Below are 17,457 nucleotides of genomic sequence, written 5' to 3'. Positions count from 1 at the left end.
CTACCATCAGAGTGAACAGGCAACCTACAGAATGGGAGAAAATTTTTGCAACCTATTCATCTGACAAAGGGCTAATATCCAGAATCTACAAAGAACTCAAACAAATATACAAGAAAAAAGCAAACAACCCCATCAAAAAGTGGGCAAAGGATATGAACAGACATTTCTCAAAAGAAGACATTCATACAGCCAACAGACACATGAAAAAATGCTCATCATCACTCGCCATCAGAGAAATGCAAATCAAAACCACAATGAGATACCATCTCACACCAGTTAGAATGGCAATCATTAAGAAGTCAGGAAACAACAGGTGTTGGAGAGGATGTGGAGAAATAGGAACACTTTTACACTGTTGGTGGGATTGTAAACTAGTTCAACCATTATGGAAAACAGTATGGCAATTCCTCAAGGATCTAGAACTAGATGTACCATATGACCCAGCCATCCCACTACTGGGTATATACCCAAAGGATTATAAATTATTCTACTACAAAGACACATGCACACGTATGTTTATTGCGGCACTATTCACAATAGCAAAGACTTGGAATCAACCCAAATGTCCATCTGTGACAGACTGGATTAAGAAAATGTGGCACATATACACCATGGAATACTATGCAGCCATAAAAAAGGATGAGTTTGCGTCCTTTGTAGGGACATGGATGCAGCTGGAAACCATCATTCTTAGCAAACTATCACAAGAAGAGAAAACCAAACACCGCATGTTCTCACTCATAGGTGGGAACTGAACAATGAGATCACTTGGACTCGGGAAGGGGAACATCACACACTGGGGCCTATCATGGGGAGGGGGGAGGAGGGAGGGATTGCCTTAGGGAGTTATACATGATATAAATGATGAATTGATGGGTGCTGACGAGTTGGTGGGTGCAGCACACCAACATGGCACAAGTATACATATGTAACAAACCTGCACGTTATGCACATGTACCCTAGAACTTAAAGTATAATTAAAAAAAAAAAAATCAAATTATGGGTTAAAAAAAAAAAAAGACTGAGACTTTAGTAAGGACTAGTAGTTCAATACTCAGTCCAACTCAGCACAAAAACAATATTAACATTAGGCTAACTATGGGGTTAGTAGCAGAAAGCTAAATTTGCTAACTGAAAGATTCCTTCATTCATTATTTTAAGGTAAGTACATCACCTACCTAGAGCAAGGTAGTGAACAAGGCTTAAAATAAATATAAAACATGAAACTTGTCCTCCAGGAGCTTACTGTCTACTAGGCAGTTTTAGCAACTTTGGAGTAAGAATTTCAACTGAACAGAAAAAAAAATTTCATGACATTGAATTACAGTCATTTCTCTGCAGACTTCTCAGATAAGTATGACTACATATATAGAGAGAGAATGCATATAGAGAGAGAGCATATTTGTATAAGGTATGAATGTACGTATATACACATATACATACATATGCAGAGTAGCATTTTAATTTAATTTAATTTAATCTTATTGACGATACTCTGTATATAGCTGAGTTCAAGTTCCAAAATCAGGCATAAGGCAAAAATAACATGATTTAAAGTTCCCTTGACAACTCTTTATATGGCCCATAAAGTACAGTACATTTGGTTTTGTGTATGACTCTAACTTTTCAGAAATCAATGATTCTTCAGGGCTCTTAAGTCTTCATTCTTTTTGTAGACACCCAAACAATGAGTATCACTTCTTTGTCAATGATTGAGAAATCCTAAAATTATTCAAACATTCTTTCCAGCTAACAGATAATTGACATTTTCAGTACTAGATAGCATCCTTTGCCTATGACATTATTTTTGTAGGTTTTTGTTTTGTTTTTGCTTTTTTACTTTTTCCTCCATCCCTTACCCATTTCCAATATGTGTAGTTGAATGTTTGTAATTTAAATGCATGCAGGTAAGGCTCTACCAAAACATTACAATGATAATTCCTACATTGAATTTTACTGCTCTCACCTATGAATTTTACTGCTTTCACCTAATATGAACCTAAGGGGCTTCTTGTAATTGAGAATTAGGTTTTCTTATATTTTATTTTATTTTATTTTAATTTATTGTTGTTGTTGTTTTCCATTTCCCATATAAATAGTGAGCTCCTTGCCTTTCTATATTGGGCATGACAGGGTGGCAGGGGGCTGGTTGGAAAAGCAGAATCTAATACCATATTCCCAGACCTAGTGAATCAGAATCCATGTTACCAAGATCCCCAATTCTTACTTCCTTTCTCCTGGGAATTTTCAGAAGCACCATGCTTGGGGTTCAGGAGTCCTACTGACACTGCCTCTCTTTCTTCACTTGCCTTGGCATTTTTCTGGCGGCAAAGTTAACACAGAACCAGAAGCAGGAATAAGGCAGGGATAGTTGCAAGCCTAGCAGGTGAAAGTATTCCCGTCTAACCTGACCACTCTTCTACACTAGTGTCTTTCAATATGTGATTCATAAACCTTCCAAAAAACCAACTGGAGCATTAGGTAAAATGCAAATTGCTAAATACTAGCCCAGATATACAGAATCATGTGTGAGTGGCCTGAAAATCTGCATTTTATAAGTAATCTGAGAATCACCTTATGACCAGTAGAATTGAGAGTCACTAATTACTACTAGTAGCCACTGGAAAAGAGGCAAAAATTAGAGACATGTTTTCAGTATGAAACCTACTTCATTCAGGTAAAAAAAATGAAGTCCATTGTATGTAAAAACTGAAACAATTTTAGTGGCAAAAGCTATATTATTATTTGCATTATAAATTAAAATGTCTTTTTCTTTACATAAATGTAGATTTATTTGGGTCATCTGGAAGATTCTTCTTATTATCGATTCATTTGCCAAACTATAGCAAATAATAAATAATATTACTATTATTTGTCATTTTACCTGAGGAAGCGATATAACCCCTATACTTCAGCTCAATGTAATGCAACAATAAAATTGAGAAAATATTTTCTGTACACCAATATCTGTAGCACTTGATGCCAGGTGCTGTAATAATTATGCTGACAATCAAGTTTACATGTTTAAACACCTTACGGAAAAAATAATTTGTATACGTGCAAAGTCTTGAATCCATTCATTCTTGAAATAATTTCAAATCAAATTGTGAAGTCAGTTTCTGAGCAGTCCTCAGTTTGAGGGGAAATGCCAGTCCTATCTCTCTGGGCTGCAGCTTTGCATGATAACAGGGCTGCAGGGAAAATCAGCAAAAGGTACCCAGAGTTAATTGGAGCCCTTTCAACAAATCTAAAGATACACAGGAGTGATGACTGAAGGGTTTTCTACCCTGAGGCTCCAGCTGAGGAAATGAACCTTAAAGAAGTCCTTGCTCTGAACCTTGGCCTTGGGAGGGCACAGAATCTAGACCCTGTGGCCCAAAGGGGCCCATTTGCTCCTGAGTAGGCCTGTTAACCCTTGGACTCTCCATTGCAACTGGGATTTATCTCATTTAATCCTCTGATAGACAAATTCATGAATGGTAAATATTCTGCTGCACTATTCTATTTTCTTCAGTTATCTTAGTTGATATTCATTTTTAATAATTTTCTTTGCTTTTACCTTCTGCTTTTTGTAAGTCTGAGCATAAAATCCCGCTTCCCTGCACTTAATTTTTGTCATCTTATAATATTCCTTTGCTAGTGTTTTCTATTTACTTTTAATAGCTTATTAATTTTTATACACATTTATTCTTTTCCCTCCTAACACTTTTGAGTTTCAGTGGGGAAATGAAAGTTATGAGAATTTCTGGATAAAACTTAAATGTGATCATTGGTGACAAACTCCTCCTTTAAATACAGTTTCCCTATGCCGGCTGTACAGCAGAATTACCTGAGATACTTTAAAAATACAAACTCCCAGGCCACATTCCAGGCCTATTGAATCAGACATTTTACACGTGGAGCACACAGGCATCAGTATATTTTTTAAAGCTCCCCAGGCGACTCAGTGTACACCTACAGTTTTGAACTACCATCTTGTAAGAATCCCAGTGAAATAACCAAAGTTTTATAAATACTTAAAACGAGACCAGGCAAGGACAATGGACTGTTAGAAGGAAAGTCCTAGGCAAACCTAGTCTTAAACTGGAAGCAAAACACTAGCAAACTCTCAGAAGTCCTACTCTACCAAACACTGGGAAGAAAAGAACTGAAACTGCAGGGTGGCTGCAAGGCTAATGCAATTATCCCACTAACCCTATCATCATCTTAGCGAAGGTTTTTAGTAACAGCAACTGGATGCCCCGTAAGATGATTAGAAAACAGTTTAATTTTCCCATGCAAATACCCAGTCAGAAGGTTATTTTAGAAATGAGCCAACTGAACTATGGAGTTGAGTTTGGAGGAGTACATTTAGCTGATGGAAAAATTGTAACTCGAAAGAAGGATGAGAATACAGCCCTCAAATTACAGAAGATTATTATATTCTGGGGAGGATTTAATTCAAGAAACCTATAAAATGTAAAAATCATGAGTTGCATGCCATTAATAAGGTCTAAAATAACTTGGAATCCACTACATAAGAGACAGAAGGTAAGCGGTAAAACAGAGATGAAGACAAAAATTGAGAATTTCAAGAGGCAGGCAGCAATCAAAGTAAGCTAGATGAGGAAAAATGCAGATCATATCAAAGACTGTACTAGAAGAATTAAAAATCATCTTAGAAGTTTCAAAGAGCAGAATCAACAGTGCAAAAATCAGAAAATGGAAAGAAAAACAACTATGCGACAGTAACCCAGAAATCAGAAACTATAATTCAGAGATTATAAAGGTAACGATGAATTCATTCAGCACTCACTATGTGCCTGTTTCTGAGCAAAATATTTTACATAACTGATTTTAATCTTTATAGCAGTTCCATAATATAAATATGATTTTCATCCCCAATGAATGAATGAGGAAACTCTAATGTAAGGATATGTTTTTAAATTTGCCTGAGATCACACAGCTAAAAGGTGGCATAGGCGGAATTTGACCTTAGAGTGATTTGACTCTATAAGCGGTGTTCTGAACTACTAAAATGAGGAAGACAACCTGGGAAGAAATATACAATATTGAAAACTGCTATTTCTCACCAGAAGTAATGATCATAAACACAATGGCAAATTTTCCAAGTTGAAGAAAGACCCAAATCTAAAGAATAAAAGAGCTTATTATATAACAAAAAAATTAATGAAAAGAAACCAGCACATTTTCTGATTAGCATTTTTTAAACGTAATTGGTAAAGAACCCTATGCTAACCAATAAAGCTAAATTGCCTTGTACATTCAATATCAGAATTATTTTATTTAAATATGACTCTAACAACCAAAATTAACTGAAATATTAAAATCTCAACAAAAGTCACCTCAGAAATGCTAAAAAAGGATTATTTTCAAGATCGATAGCAAAACTGCTCAATAGCAAAACTGTTTACATAGGCTTCACTGATTTTTCTCTCTTTTGGTACCTTGGTTTCTCAACGAACTGGCAAAGCAGCTGCCCAAAACAATCTCTACACCCCTAACATCTCCACCAAATCCAGCTTTCTTGCTCTCTGCTTTCTAAACTCCTTCCATCTCACTTCCTAGTATTCCTTTTTGTTTACTGGGAAATTCTCTGACTTTGATAATTATCCAAGCTGGCTTTGGTGCCTCTCAATTCACATTCCCCCCTCATTATCCTGAGTCTTCACAATGAAAAGTCCACCTGGCAATACTGGAGTTCTTCTTAGTCTTTAAGATTACCTTCTACATATGTCCTTGACGACTCACTTTAGCATTGAGAACAGCAAACTCCTTGAGAGAAAAAACATCAAAGAATTCATAGTACACACTGGCAAGAAATGTAGTGAAAAAAATCACTAAAAAACAAGAAATAATAAAACTGGGAAACATAAAACATGATGGCAGAAAGAAGACCAATTATATCAATTATAAAAACAAGTATGCATGAGTGACTCCCCTACTTAAATATGGAGAATCTCAAGTGAAAGATAAAACTAAAACTGCAGAGATATATAGAAGTCCTCAATGTCATTGGAATTTTTTGTAAACTGTGACTTTTAAGTGAAATGATATACAACAAATCCAATTTTCCCACAGGCTAATTGATGTAAGAAAGAATTAAGATCCTATGTCAGCTGGGCGTGGTGCCCCATGCCTGTAATTCCAGCACTTTGGGAGGCTGAGATGGGAGGATCACAAAGTCAGGAGATGGAGACCATCCTGGCCACCACGGTGAAACTCCATCTCTACTAAAAATACAAAAATTAGTTGGGTGTGGTGGCAGGCACCTGTAGTCCCAGCTACTCAGGAGGCTGAGGCAGAAGAATGGCGTGAACCCGGGAGGCAGGCTGCACTCCAGCCTGGGCAACAGAGGCAGACTCCATCTCTTAAAAAAAAAAAATCCATCTTGAATTAATCTTCGTATAAGGAGTAAGGAAAGGATCCAGTTTCAGCTTTCTGCTTATGGCTAGCCAATTTTCCCAGCACCATTTATTAAATAGCGAATCCTTTCCCCATTTCTTGTTTCTCTCAGGTTTGTCAAAGATCAGATAGCTGTAGATGTGTGGTATTATTTCTGAGGACTCTGTTCTGTTCCATTGGTCTATATCTCTGTTTTGGTACCAGTAACCATGCTGTTTTGGTTACTGTAGCCTTGTAGTATAGTTTGAAGTCAGGTAGCGTGACGCCTCCAGCTTTGTCCTTTTGACTTAGGATTGTCTTGGCAATGCGGGCTCTTTTTTGGTTCCATATGAACTTTAAAGCAGTTTTTTCCAATTCTGTGAAGAAACTCATTGGTAGCTTGATGGGGATGGCATTGAATCTATAAATAACCTTGGGCAGTATGGCCATTTTCATGATATTGATTCTTCCTATCCATGAGCATGGTATGTTCTTCCATTTGTTTGTGTCCTCTTTGATTTCACTGAGCAGTGGTTTGTAGTTCTCCTTAAAGAGGTCCTTTACATCCCTTGTAAGTTGGATTCCTAGGTATTTTATTCTCTTTGAAGCAATTGTGAATGGAAGTTCATTCCTGATTTGGCTCTCTGTTTGTCTGTTACTGGTGTATAAGAATGCTTGTGATTTCTGCACATTAATTTCGTATCCTGAGACTTTGCTGAAGTTGCTTATCAGCTTAAGGAGATTTTGGGCTGAGACAATGGGGTTTTCTAAATATACAATCATGTCATCTGCAAACAGGGACAAGTTGACTTCTTCTTTTCCTAACAGAATACCCTTTATTTCTTTCTCTTGCCTGATTGCCCTAGCCAGAACTTCCAACACTATGTTGAATAGGAGTGGTGAGCGAGGGCATCCCTGTCTTGTGCCAGTTTTCAAAGGGAATTTTTCCAGTTTTTGCCCATTCAGTATGATACTGGCTGTGGGTTTGTCATAAATAGTTCTTATTATTTTGAGGTACGTTCCATCAATACCGAATTTATTGAGCGTTTTTAGCATGAAGGGCTGTTGAATTTTGTCAAAAGCCTTTTCTGCATCTATTGAGATAATCATGTGGTTCTTGTCTTTGGTTCTGTTTATATGCTGGATTATGTTTATTGATTTGCGAATGTTGAACCAGCCTTGCATCCCAGGGATGAAGCCCACTTGATCATGATGGATAAGCTTTTTGATGTGCTGCTGAATCCAGTTTGCCAGTATTTTATTGAGGATTTTTGCATTGATGTTCATCAGGGATATTGATCTAAAATTCTCTTTTTTTGTTGTGTCTCTGCCAGGCTTTGGTATCAGGATGATGTTGGCCTCATGAAATGAGTTAGGGAGGATTCCCTCTTTTTCTATTGATTGGAATAGTTTCAGAAGAAATGGTACCAGCTCCTCCTTGTACCTCTGGTAGAATTCAGCTGTGAATCCATCTGGTCCTGGACTTTTTTTTCAGGACAGAGGCATGGGCAAGGACTTCATGTCTAAAACACCAAAAGCAATGGCAGCAAAAGCCAAAATTGACAAATGGGATCTCATTAAACTAAAGAGCTTCTGCACAGCAAAAGAAACTACCATCAGAGTGAACAGGCAACCTACAGAATGGGAGAAAATTTTTGCAATCTACTCATCTGACAAAGGGCTAATATCCAGAATCTACAAAGAACTCAAACAAATATACAAGAAAAAAACAAACAACCCCATCAAAAAGTGGGCAAAGGATATGAACAGACATTTCTCAAAAGAAGACATTCATACAGCCAACAGACACATGAAAAAATGCTCATCATCACTGGCCATCAGAGAAATGCAAATCAAAACCACAATGAGATACCATCTCACACCAGTTAGAATGACAATCATTAAAAAGTCAGGAAACAACAGGTGTTGGAGAGGATGTGGAGAAATAGGAACACTTTTACACTGTTGGTGGGATTGTAAACTAGTTCAACCATTATGGAAAACAGTATGGCAATTCCTCAAGGATCTAGAACTAGATGTACCATATGACCCAGCCATCCCACTACTGAGTATATACCCAAAGGATTATAAATCATGCTGCTATAAAGACACATGCACACGTATGTTTATTGCGGCACTATTCACAATAGCAAAGACTTGGAATCAACCCAAATGTCCATCTGTGACAGACTGGATTAAGAAAATGTGGCACATATACACCATGGAATATTATGCAGCCATAAAAAAGGATGCGTTTGCGTCCTTTGTAGGGTCATGGATGCAGCTGGAAACCATCACTCTTAGCAAACTATCACAAGAACAGAAAACCAAACACCACATGTTCTCACTCATAGGTGGGAAGTGAACAATGAGATCACGTGGACTCGGGAAGGGGAACATCACACACTGGGGCCTATCATGGGGATGGGGGAGGGGAGAGGGATTGCATTGGGAGTTATACATGATATAAATGATGAATTGATGGGTGCTGACGAGTTGATGGGTGCAGCACACCAACATGGCACAAGTATACATATGTAACAAACCTGCACGTTATGCACATGTACCCTAGAACTTAAAGCATAATAAAAAAAAAAAAAAAGAAAAAGAAAAATACTATGATGTATTTCTGTTCACAAAAATCACCAAACTTCTATAGACTACTAATATTAAACATTGAAATGAATGTGTGCTATGTGTGCTATATATCCATTTACAAAAGATTAATCAAAACAAGATATTAATTTACTCAAGTTTTGGTGAATCAGTGAGTCACAGTGGTCATAGTGGTATAAATCAAGGAATAAATGCTTTCCAAGTGAACATTGTAAGGAGCACCTCCTATCAGCATTTTGTTCAAACCCCAGCAATCACAGACTGGGCAGTTTGCTGAGCCCTGTCATACTGCACTGTTTATTGCTGTGCATCTGTATGATTATCATAGACTTTATGAATTTTTATTTATTATTTATTTATTTATTTATTTATTTATTTATTTATTTATTTATTTTGAGACGGAGTCTCGCTCTGTCGCCCGGGCTGGAGTGCAGTGGCCGGATCTCAGCTCACTGCAAGCTCCACCTCCCGGGTTTACGCCATTCTCCTGCCTCAGCCTCCCGAGTAGCTGGGACTACAGGCGCCCGCCACCTCACCCGGCTAGTTTTTTGTATTTTTTAGTAGAGACGGGGTTTCACCATGTTAGCCAGGATGGTCTCGATCTTCTGATCTCGTGATCCGCCCGTCTCGGCCTCCCAAAGCGCTGGGATTACAGGCTTGAGCCACCGCGCCCGGCCATGAATTTTTATTTTACAATGATTTCTATTTATTCATTCATTTATTTCCCATCTGCTTATTCCACTTTAGGGTTATGTGTGGCTGGAGCCCATCCTGGCAGCTCAGGGCTCAAGGTAGGAACCAGCCCTGGACAGGCCACCATACCATCACAGGGCACACTCACACACACCTGCACTCACTCACTCTGGACTCATATAGACATCTCAGTTCATGGAAGGGGAAAACCTTTGGGATGTGGGAGGAAACTGGAGTACCGAGAGAAAACCCACAAAAACATAGGGAAAATGTGCAAATTCCACGCAGACAGTGGCCCTTGCCAGGGTTTTTGTTTTTGTTTTTGTTTGTTTGTTTGTTTTGTTTTGTTTTTAATTTTATCATCAACCTTATAAGAAAACAATGTTGAATGAAAGGACTTTAGCCAAGTTGCTGCCATGCAGTCGTGTGCTACATAATGTTTTGGTCAGCAACAGACAGCATATAGGATGGTGGTCCCATAAGATTACGATGCAGTGTTTTTACTATACCTTTTCTGTGTTTTGATCTGTTTAGATACACAAATACTTACCATTGAGTTACCGTTCCCTACACTATTCAATACAGTTATATGCTGTGCATGTTTGCAGCCCAGGAACAATAGGCTACACCATCTAGCCTAGCTGTGGAGTAGGCTATGCCATCTAGGCATAAGTTCATTCTATGATGTTTGCAAGGTGATGAAATCTCCTAATGACACATTTCTCAGAACATATCCATCCTTTAGCAATGCATGACTGTACCTAAAGCAATGAGACCTTGAAGGTTAAAACATAAATAATAAGTGTAAAAGTCACAAAAATTCAAAAAATGCAAACAAAAAATATCTCAGAGAAATTGACAAAACTGCACTCATAGTTAACATGGTTAACACCTCCCTTGGTTTTTGACAAATTTGATATATAAAAATAAACAATTGCTCAGTAGTTTTCTGATTTTCTTCTGCATATACATCACTACCATGTACGACATGCCTTTTGAGTAACATCTAGTTCTATACTATGTTGGTTTACAATCTGTGGGATCTCTCCTTCAAGAAGGAATCCTTCAGAATATTGGGAGAGGCTGATTTAATTTGAAAAGCCTCCCTGCTCCCAGTTTCTGATTTGCTCTTACCCTAACCTTAGAATTACTATTTTGAGGAAGATGCATTATATGTTATCAACATGGTATATCTAACATAAACAAACAATAATCAACTCTAAATGGGGAATATATATTTTTTAAAAATCACCCATAGTATATTGAACATTTTAAGGATGTTGTATTAACTACATAAAATATTTTTAAAATCTGTACACAAAAATGTAAATCAATTTTTTTTTTAAATGACAAAACTGGGGGAGTTGCATCAGATGAGACAAACATGTATATTATTCTTCATACGCAGAGAAAAACTTTAATGAGAAAATGTGAATCATTCAATAGAAAAATTAACAATGCGGCCGGGCGCGGTGGCTCACGCCTGTAATCCCCGCACTCTGGGAGGTCGAGGCGGGTGCATCACGAGGTCAGGAGATCGAGACCATCCTGGCTAACACAGTGAAACCCCGTCTCCAGTAAAAAAATACAAAAAATTCTCCAGGCGTGGTGGCGGGCGCCTGTAGTCCCAGCTACTCCGGAGGCTGAGGCAGGAGAATGGAGTGAGTCCGGGAGGCAGAGCTTGCAGTAAGCCGAGATCGTGCCACTGCACTTCAGCCTGGGCAACAGAGCGAGGCTCCATCTCAAAAAAAAAAAAAAGAAAAATTAACAATGAAGCTGGGTGCAGTGGCTCATGCCTGTAATCCCAGCACTTTGGGATGCCAAGGCAGGTGGATCACCTGAGGTCAGGAGTTCGAGACCAGTCTGGCCAGTGAGGTGAAATTCCAACTCTACTAAAAATACAAAAATTACCCTGGTGTGGTGGTACACACCTGAAATCCCAGTTACTTGGGAGGCCGAGGCAGGAAAATCTCTTGAACTCAGGAAGCAGAGTTTGCAGGGAGCTGAGATTGTACCACTGCACTCCAGTGACAGAATGAAACCCTGTCTCAAAAAATAAAAAATAAATAAAATAATCAAAAGCAATGGACTTACTTAGGCACGTAAAAGAAGTAGAAACGGCCAATAAATATTAAAAAAACTAATCTCTCTAGTAATCACATAAACACAAACTAAAACAATATTCTGACATTTCGCCTTTTAAATTTGCAGTTTTTTTCAACTGTTAAACTTGGTGTTGGCTAGTTAAAATGAAACGCACAATCTTGCATTCTGCTTGCTGGTGGAAGCATAATTTGCACAGCTTTTTGGGCAGAGTCAAAATCACTATCCTGGCCGGATACAGTGGCTTATGCCTGTAATCCCAGTGCTTTGGGAGGCCAGGTGGGCGAATCACGAGGTCAGAATTCACGAGGTTAGGAGATCAAGACCATTCTGGCTAACACGGTGAAACCCTATCTCTACTAAAAATACAAAAAAAACTAGCCCAGGCATGGTGGCAGGCACCTGTAGTCCCAGCTACTGGGGAGGCTGAGGCAGGAGAATGGCATGCACCCAGGAGGTGGAGCTTGCAGTGAGCCAAGATTGAGCCACTGCACTCCAGCCTGGGCAACAGAGCACGACTCCATCTCAAAAAACAAAAAACAAAACAAACAAACAAAAACACTATCCTTTTCTTGAGAAATTACCATACATTAAGCATAGTGTTACACACTTTATAGATATCCTACAGTGCATTCCACGTGTCAAGCACTGTGCTATGTGCTTTACGTATACATGAATTCATTTAATCTCTACAGCTGCCCTGCGAGGCAGGTAGTTGTATCACATTCTTATTTACCTAGAAGGATTTTGAAGCACACCAAGGTTTATTGATTTGTCCAAGTTACACAGCTAAAAAGGTTTAGAGCTAAAATATCATATCACTTAATATTTTTAATATTCTTCTGAGGTAAATATTACTCTCCCATTTCAAAGGTGAAGACTTAAGGATCCAGAAGGATGTGGAACTTATCTAAGTCACAGGGAAGGTCTATAGCAGAGATTTATATCAATGTCTGACTTCAAAGTTCAAGACTATACAATGTCTTACGAGCCTTGGATGCAGTTATTCCACTTCTAGGGATTTATTCTATCACAGTTGTCAGGAATTCTCCTAAGGATTTATGTACAAATTTCTTTAAATTATATTAATTACAAAGGTAATTGTTGTAAACCCAGGAAGTAGGGGGAGACTGAGACAAAATGTGATTGCATGAGAGGCCGAGCAGGGACATGGATGAAGCTGGAAACCATCATTTTCAGCAAACTAACATAGGAACAGAAAACCAAACACCACATGTTCTCACTCACAAGTGGGAGTTGAACAATGAGAACACATGAGCACAAAGAGGGGAACATCCCACACCGGGGCCTGTCGAGGGGTGGGTGTGTGTGTAGGGGAGAGATAGCATTAGGAGAAATAACTAATGTAGATGCCGGGTTGGTGGGTGCAACAAGCCAGTATGGCACATGTATACCTATGTAAGAAACCTGCACATTCTGCACATGTATCCCAGAAGTTAAAGTATAATTAATAAAAAAGAAAGAAAAAATTTGAGAAGAGGGATATGATGTTGGATGCTCTGTAGAATAGACTCATGGCCAGGGAGAGAAAAAAAAGGCTATGAGAAAGATGAAGATAAGTATTGCAGTTGTCCAGGCAAAAGATGGTAGTGGTTTGGGCTGACCAGTAGATTAGAGGAGAAATGGATGAACTTCACACATATTTTAAGAAATAGAATGACAACTGTGGATATGAGGTGTGAAGGAGGTGGAAAGTCCAGAGTAACTCTCAGACTTTCTTGACTGGGTGGCTGTAGGTATCTATGAGAATGCAGGAGAAGTAAGAATTGAGGTTTGGTAAGTGTAGAAGGTGAGAGACATCCAGTTGGAAATGTCACTGTGTCCACATGCCTATTAGGATGCAGGCATTTGGATGTCTAGGTGGGATGTGCAATTAGGAGTCAACAGCAGCAGCTGTCTGGTATTTGATGTTATGAGAATCAATAAGGTTTTTGGAGCAAGCCAGAAAAAAAAAATGAAAGAGAAAGAGGAGACAGCCCAGTTCTAAATCCTGAGACTCTTCAATATGTCATCACACTTTGGAAGAAGTGAGCAAAGGATACTGAGAACAGGGTCCCTGGAGAATGCAGAGGTAAGCAGAAGAGTCATAGAAGTGAAGAATTATTTCAAGAAATGATGAGAGAGTTACTGTAGAGAATGCTGAAGAGTGGTGAAGACATAGAGCGCCAAGTGTTTTTTGCCTGTGTAAACATAGTAGTTCTTGGTGCTCATCACAAAAGTAATGAGCAGAGGCCAGATAAAGTGAAGACAAAATGAGTTTAGATACTTCATGCCAGATGAAGGCCGAGAGGAGGAGAGAGGGAGCAACAGCAGGGAGTTTGGACAGAATGAAGATTTTTGTGATTAGTTTGGGTTAGTGTGTTGGTTTTTAACAATGGGAGATAAAAGAGTTTGAATAACCCTGAGAAGAATCCACTCAGTCAGTGGTTCTTAAACTCTGGCTTACATCAGGTGTACCTGAGGGCTTGTTAAAACAAGGACTGCTAAGCCACCCTGCAGAGTGTCTGCTTTGGTGGGTTTCAGGTGGGCAGGAGAATGTGCGTTAATAATAAATTCCCACGTGAAGCTAGTAATGCTGGTCCTTGGGCCATACTCTACTGCAGCAGAGAGAGGCATTAAAAATGTAAGTGAAAAGAAGATAAGCTATCAGTAACATCTCTGAAAAAACAGGAAGAGTCAGGGTACAGAGGACTTGTGAAGATTTCTATTTTTGATAGGATAAGAGAAGCTTTGTAAAACAGAAAGGAAAACTGTGTGAAAATAAAAAATAATAATGAAAAGAAAATGATAGCATAGCACACACCTCCTATATGTCAAAATGTTTTTAAGTGTTTTAGCATGCATTCATTCATCCAACCCCTAATAACAACTCCATCAGGCAGAAAAATGCAATTAATATGTACATTTGGTAGTAAGAAAGTAACAGAAATCCTATACAAAATATTGCTTTTTCTGTGGTGTCTAATTTGATCTAAAATAGAACATTGTCAGTTGAGTGGGATGAGAAAGGGAGATAGCATGTGTATAGGTTGGGAAAATATAAAGTATTTAATGAGGAGAATGGGAGAAGGAGACTGTTCTGGAAATATAGTAGGATTGGTGTCATTACTGAGTGCTCATTTGAAAGTGGGGTTTAGCATTTTTAGCAACAAACTACTTGATATTTTCTAGCCCATATAGCTGCCATGTGCAACCTGTGAAAAGGCAAGCTGTGGGCTTAATCAGGCTGGGTTTTTATAAGGGGGGTAAAATAGGAAAGAAGTGAAGGGTGTGAATTTGTTTGTTTTTCTTTTGCTAAAAGTTGGTGGTATATTTGGGCTGTACATTCCAAAGAGTCTAAAAAAAGGAAGCAAAGTCTTGAGGGAACTGACCAGCAGGTATGTTGGGGAAATATTTAAGGCTTTTCTAACATCCATTCTGATGGTTCACGTTACAAGATTTTTTGATAGAGGAAAATGTTTTTTCTGTCAAAGTTGACACATTTACTTTCTTTTTATCAAAGGTTTAAATTCAACTCTCCCTTTAAATGTGCTTTAATATTTCATGAAGTTGAAAAATGCTCTTAATACACATGCATGAATTTGAGTGTGAGATGTGTTAGTGGTGTGTATGAGTATATTTCATTATAATCATTCTTCGTGGCACACCGCACTGTGAGAAATCGATTCACTGATTTGCCAGTCCAAATAACTAGGGCTCTAAGACTCCTCCACCTTGAGATAATTAGGTTTAATCAGCAATTTTACAATAAATAATAGTGGTGTGAACTGGGGCTAGTCCCAAAGAGTAAATTTTTGCTTTGAGAAATAAGTATTTATACCTAGGATTTCCAAAAGATGTCTATAATGTGTTAAAGGACTACAGCCACCTATGATGTAATCTTTGGGGGATGGAGAGAATCTCTACCTTAGAATAAAATTATCCATGAGAGCCCATGCACATTGTAGAATTATCCTTTTTATCCTAGGTAGATGTAGGCTTCCACTACTTTAGATAGTTGTTGTTCTTAATCAGGTAAAATACACTTATATTTAATAAATCAAAAAAAAAAAAAAACCTTTGCAGGAGATTTTTATTTAAAATTCAAACAAAAATGAAGTTAATAAGATCTACTCTGTTAAAGAATCGCCTTTACCTGTGAGGGTGCTTGTATTGACAAATTCAGCACTGGCAGAGGGCATGTGGGGTGGACGGGTGCTGTCCTCACTGTAGGCTTTCAGAATGTACTTCTCAATTACTCCTCTGACAACAGGTTCATCCCAGGTCACCTCAATGCTGTATCCATTTAAGCTGCGGACTCTTGAGGGAGTTGGCACACTTTGTGGAGCTGTGAAGGAATAAAAGAGAAAATAGGGAAAATGGCAGTTCTGAGAAGACGATTGCTCCTATTCTTCACTTTTAATGGCCGCAGTAAATCAGACTCAACCATTAGCATAAATACAATTTATTAGAGTTGTAACTTTTCAGCATTGATTTAATATGACTGCACATCTTGAGCCATTCGGTTTAAGCGATATTTCAAAACCATCAAAACTCCATCGACATAACATTCTTTCAAGTCTAGTCCAGGTTTTCCAAAAACATTTAATGTATCAGACATGTTTAAACATCACTCATAAAGAAGGAGGTGGATGGTAGGCAGATAACAAGTTCAAGCAATATAATGATGTACCCCCTTTGAAGCAAGATAATTAGACTGTTATTATACATGGTGGTTTGACACTTTTATATCTTCGATGTATTAGCCAAAAAAGATCACAAATGTGATTGTGTTGTACTTGAATGCCTGGACCCATTTTCCAAATGCAATTGTTTTTCTAATTAATTTTTAAAAAGCAAAGTTCTACCAGATATGATATATGGAATATATTCTTAATTGCAGTTTTTGGGGGTGGGGGTGGGGTAAAGGAGCTGGTGCCCTTGAGATTCTACAAAGTCATTTTCAAATATTTGTTCTGCAGAATATCTCAAAATAATATCACAAAATGAGGAAGTTTAAAAGAACTACAAAATCTTACTTACAAGCTGAGCCCCCTAATTTAAAAAATCTATAGCCTTTAACTATTTATTAGACATTTCTACAGTTCTGATCAGCAAAAACTTCATCACAGCTGAGTGCACTGGGGACACAAAGAAAGAGCCCAAGGAACTCTGTGGCAGGATGATGGATGAGAGACCTGCTCTAGGTGCTCATGGACTCCTGAGCCCTGTCGATGGAGGATCACTCCAGTTTTTCCAATCAAATCTCCTCCTCTCCGACTTTACTGTCCAGACCAATAAAATAGGACAGCTTTAAGGGAAACAGAGTGAACATAAAGGATAAGAGGAAACACCAAAGGGGAGAACCACTCTCTGAGCAGTTTAAACACCACAGGCACCTATAGAAAACACACAGGCCACACGATCGAGTTGCAAGGAAAGGGACAATGGGAGTGATGTTGATTTTATTAGTTCTGAAATGTGGTACAGGGCAAAGTACAGTACTGTCTAACAGATGGTCTTCTCATAAGGGACAGAGCAAAACTGACTCAAAAATAATTAAATAGTGCAATTATTCTCCAACCCTTGGGAGCATGTAGCTGCTCAGTGTTGTGGTCAGATTGTAAATATGAATTTATGGCATAGGACTGTGGTCAGATC

At 38.4% G+C, this 17,457-nt stretch overlaps 1 protein-coding gene across 1 annotated transcript in view; it reads right to left on the bottom strand.

Moving 5' to 3' along the window:
* USH2A (usherin) overlaps positions 1–17,457 on the bottom strand; it is an 825,608-nt gene that overhangs the window by 448,729 nt on the left and 359,422 nt on the right. Inside the window, exon 29 of the mRNA XM_030936493.1 lies at positions 15,953–16,144. Within this exon, the coding sequence (XP_030792353.1) occupies positions 15,953–16,144 (192 nt within the window). The remainder of the gene's footprint in view (positions 1–15,952; positions 16,145–17,457) is intronic.

This window comes from Rhinopithecus roxellana, chromosome 8, assembly GCF_007565055.1.
Source record: "Rhinopithecus roxellana isolate Shanxi Qingling chromosome 8, ASM756505v1, whole genome shotgun sequence".
NCBI classification, from domain to species: domain Eukaryota; kingdom Metazoa; phylum Chordata; class Mammalia; order Primates; family Cercopithecidae; genus Rhinopithecus; species Rhinopithecus roxellana.
Note: the sequence above shows the minus strand (reverse complement) of the source record. Positions and strands in the feature narration are given on the sequence as shown.